The sequence below is a fragment of the Etheostoma cragini genome, chromosome 15 (genome assembly GCF_013103735.1).
Source record: "Etheostoma cragini isolate CJK2018 chromosome 15, CSU_Ecrag_1.0, whole genome shotgun sequence".
In the NCBI taxonomy this organism is placed as follows: Eukaryota; Metazoa; Chordata; class Actinopteri; order Perciformes; family Percidae; genus Etheostoma; species Etheostoma cragini.
In genome coordinates, this window is record NC_048421.1 from 24,293,280 (window position 1) to 24,298,041 (window position 4,762).

At 42.8% G+C, this 4,762-nt stretch overlaps 1 protein-coding gene across 1 annotated transcript in view; it reads right to left on the reverse strand.

Moving 5' to 3' along the window:
- Positions 1-3,153: 3,153 nt before the first annotated feature.
- The window catches only part of LOC117958673 (homeobox protein Dlx4a-like), a 15,266-nt gene continuing 13,657 nt past the window's right edge, over positions 3,154-4,762 (reverse strand). The window contains exon 3 of the mRNA XM_034895225.1: positions 3,154-4,182. Coding sequence (XP_034751116.1) covers positions 3,940-4,182 — 243 coding nt within the window. The 3' untranslated portion in view covers positions 3,154-3,939. The remainder of the gene's footprint in view (positions 4,183-4,762) is intronic.

A 4,762-nucleotide genomic window follows, 5' to 3' on the forward strand; every position in this document is an offset into this window, starting at 1 on the left:
CTTCTGAAAACACATGTGTGTGTCTTTTTAATTGACTAAAATATAAACATGAGGTCTCCATAAAGAGAAATAGGATTTCCTCCAACCTTGTTTTACGAAACATTACATAATATCTTTTATTAAAATATGTAAATCGATCCGGCTAAGTGATGCCGTTTGTGTAGCAAAATGTTCACGTTCCCCAACAGGTTCCCCACGAGGTTCCCCAACAGGTTCCCCACGAGGTTCCCCAACAGGTTCCCCACGAGGTTCCCTAACATGTGTTTCCCTTTCAGAAGACGACAGCAGGTTTAAGAGGAAGAGGAAGAAGGCCAGCGGTGGGTGACGACCAGTCCATGTTCAGGTACAGATGCAGTACACTAAAGTACACATTTCAGTCCCTTGTACTTTAATTGAGTATTTCTATTTTTTTGCTATGTCATGCGTTACGGCATGTCAGAGGCAAACGTTGCACTTTTGACTCCACTACATGTTTCTGACAGCTTTAGTTACGTTGCAGACTCAGATTAACACGATTAACGTTATCCATAAATAAATGGCTCTTACTATATATATATATATATATATATATATATATATATATAACTAAATAAATAAATTGAAATTAGCTTCACTTTACCAGCTGCAACATTATGATACAATGATATAGCGTATAACATATTATTCTGAAATAGACCATTCTGCCTAATGGGTACTTTAACACACACACAGACACACACACACACACACAGACACACACACACACAGCAGAAACCGCCAGCACGTTTGGGAGCAGTGCACGTGGACCTGGCTGAGTCAGCATGGTTTCAGGTTTTCCTCAGCAAAGGTAACCCGGTAAAGCTGCTTCTTGGAACAGGTCCTGGTTTTAAGTACTGTAAATAGAACTCTGACTTTGTTGTATACATAATGTCCAGAAATATACTTGTGGACAGTATAATTTGACAAAAAGCAAGTACTTTCATTTCATAAAAAAGAAGGATGACACACGCTTACTCCAGAACTTTCTAAGACCCAACATCTGCCACCGCCAGTTAGGATTCTGAGACACATGTATGGAAATATTATTCATAGTAGTAGCAGTTGGTATGATGTACAGCTGCAAATGAAATAGTACAAAAAAAAGATAAAAAAAGTAGTAGTAGTAGTAGTAGTAGTAGTTGCAACCACAATCCAGGTGCTGCCACCATCCAAGGAGCCGCGAGGCGGGTCCGAGGGGATGAGCTTCTGCGGTCCTAGGTGGTGCTGAGGAGGGGGCAGCGCCGGATGGACTGGGTCCTAGAACTTAAATTATAATTAATAATTAAATAACAATGGAGAAAAATCTGATTAGCATAAAGCGTTGGTTTTGTCTGGATCAGATTTGACTGAGTTTAAATAAAGTTATGTGTAGTCCTATAAGAGCCTGTTAGCACACGTGCACACACACACACACACACACACACACACATCCTATCATATTACACTTCAGCTGAAGGTAATCTGACCTCTTTTCTTGGATTGTTGTCAAACAGTAATAATATATATCTATTTTCCTTTTCTGTCCTAAAACAAAAGGAAACAAATCAAACCCAGAGGGAGAACATGGAGCAAGAGGTGATGCTCTGTGTGTTACACAATCTCCAATAAACAACCATCAGAAAGAGAAAAACTAGAAAACCATGAGGAGAAGAAATGAGGAATGAATGCATTTTTGGAATATTCCTTCCACAGCTGAGCTTGTTGGCCGAGGATTAGGCCCGGGTAATCCAGATGGATGTAGTCCAGCGCCGGGGCTGGGCCAGGAGGCTAGTCCCTCGACTGACAATTACACATAATTACAGCGTCAGAGTTAAAAGCTTTATTTCACGAGCTGGGTCCTAAATTGCCTGTAATTGCCGTGGTCATTTTCTAAAATCATTGACGATGGTTGACGAGCCGTTCTGCGGTTCCAGATGTGAGCCGGGAGACCGGCGTGACCCGCGTCTTCTGATTCACGGGTCTGGAGGACAATGGTCCGGTCCACTGGAGACTGAACTGGTATTTCTGTGAGACTAAGATGATTTTATCTGTTAAAGGTGCAGAAACAAACGTTGAATGTGAGTTTAATAAACCAAATGAAGAAGAGTTGATTTATTTGAAATAACAGAGCACGTCCTGACCCAAAGTCATGTGACCGGCAAAATAGGAGTGGCCATATGTAAAGAGGTTGTTGAATAAACTCCAGGCAACAGAAATATGACTGTAAACTGGTGAAAAAACAACAAATGTTGGGATGAAACATTTAAACTAGGGCCGCACAATATACCCAATATCAATAATCAATCAATCACATATCAATAAACACATTGCAAAACTTTGGATTTGACACTCTGTTTTTTTTGTGTAAATTGAAAAAAAAAACATCAGTAGAAAACTCCACATTACATTTTTCTTTTGTTAAGTGCTACCTTTCATATTCAATTCAATATTCAATTTATTGGTCAAGAACATTGGAAGTGGTTTTCTTTCATTTGTTTGAAATACAGAAAGTATTGTGTTGTATTTCAGCAGAATACTGACAGCAGTAGAAATCCAAACCGAGTACACACAGTTTGTAATATCGTTACTGCGATATTCCAGGTTCCATCTCATATCGCATGTTTTCCCCGTGCCGTGCAGCCCTTTTTTAAACTAAGAGCAAACATAACTCAAATCCATCGAAGATTAAAAAGAACGTGACGCTGAATGTTGCCAGTTATGAAACTCTGCCCATTGGCCAATTTAGCCAACGGAATTAATATTGAAAATGAGGAATCACCTGGTGTTATTACTTCACACATCCACGGCTTTATGGGGGGACAAATCAGTACAGCACGGTATGGCGGTCATTCCCAGGGCGATACACCAAGTATCGATCTATTAATACATAAACTGCAAATTAGAATTGACTTTTATGGTACTAGAAAAAAAAAAGAAGAAGTGGATTACACAGAGAGTTATCTTTTCAGGAGAAACACATGTTGACAGATGGGTCCTTTGGGGACATGCATTTGAAGTTTGAATAAAAAGTAATACATTGCAATATATCGCAGAATACTGCAATATGATTCAAATCGCAATAAAACCTTATGGTGACATAATTCGTGATAATATCGTATCGTGGGACATCTGATGACCCCCCATGGCATATTTGGGTCTTTTGACCCCTTACATAACAACAATATATATATCATATTTGAGTCCTACAAGTTAGTAACCATGGAGATAACCATCAGTGCCTGTTTCTCATCTAGTCTTACAAAGGGCAGTAGAAGTACCATCACATGTCTACTTGTTCACACAGCCGGCCTTATCAGGGCCCCTGTTGGTGCTCTAAAGTCCATACGCTACACAGGCCCCTTATAGTGTTACACCCAGTCAGAAATACACACGAACAAATACACACAGTGGTCCCCAACGAGAGCCCTTTGAATCCGATCCATAAAAAACAACTAGAAAAAACCCTGAAGAAGCCTTCTTCTTACACGCGGTCCGCCCCACTGTGCGCCCCTGAAAAGACAGAAAAACCCCAAATGTCCAGAATCAGAGACCGGGTTAGCTTGGAGTTGTACCTCGGTCAGAAAAAGTCTTGGCAGGCCGAGCTCCTCTGCACGAAGAAAGAACTCCACTGACTGTTAAAGGAAGTCCGGGATTACTTTGGATAGACCTCCTCTCCCAAATGGAGAGTTGTATTCAGGACTAGTTTAACCTTCTCCGTTCTCGGACCGGGACTAACCCGGGTCAGTGCTTCAGCCTCACACTGTCATGGCTATAACTTTAATATTTCCCCTTGCCTTTCCAGATTTAAGGACAACCCTGGGTTGGATCTGTCTCTGCCAGTCATGTCATTTCTGCCTCCAGCGTGGCTCAGGCTCTCGACCGTGTCCCTGTCCCAGCTCCAGTCCGCTCCTCGGTATAAATCCCCCGTTTGTCTCCTGACTGTCACATCATCTGAGTCCTGGGCATGGAGTCCTGCTGGTGTCCGGGGTACCAGTGAGCAAAATTGTTCATGTACCCACCCGAGTGCACCGGCGCGCCTTTGGCCGCCATGCTGATGTCCCACAGGGAGCAGGGAGAGGCGGAGGACGGCGGCGGGGGGGCCAGGTGGTCTCCCTCAGGTCCACAGGGCCCATTCTTCATGATCTTCTTGAATTTGGATCGTTTGTTTTGGAACCATATTTTCACCTGACGGACAAGGAGAGGAAAAGAGTTATTAGATGTAACAGTTTGTTCAATGGGTTAGGGTCAGGCCCGGTTTGATATGCAGCTTTCCTTTATACAGTACACAGTATGTAGCAGGGGGTCCCTAGTAGTCCAGAGTCTTTGCTTTCAAAAACGCTGAACACCTCTAGCTTTCTCGATTAGTTGTTATTAAACTAATTAGCAACCATGATGATGATTTTTTAAACAGTATTTCTTAGTCATTTTTTTATGAAAAAAAGAAAAAGAGTCTGAGTCCTGCTTCTCAGATGGGAACTGTGTCTGAGAACGATGCCGCTCAGGGCGTGTCCTAGTTAGAGGTGGAGTTTGTAGTGGTGGAGGAGAAAGATGGGAGCGAAGCCATTGGGTCCGTTGTGGCAACGCTGCTGAGTATCCAGAAGTTATAGCCCCAGCAGAGTCCGGTAGACCAGGTTAATGTCCCAGAGTCTCTTAGGACCGGGCTAATGGACCAGAGTCTGGTAGGGCAGGGCTAATGGACCAGAGTCTGGTAGGACCGGGCTAATGGACCAGAGTCTGGTAGGACCGGGCTAATGGACCAGAGTCT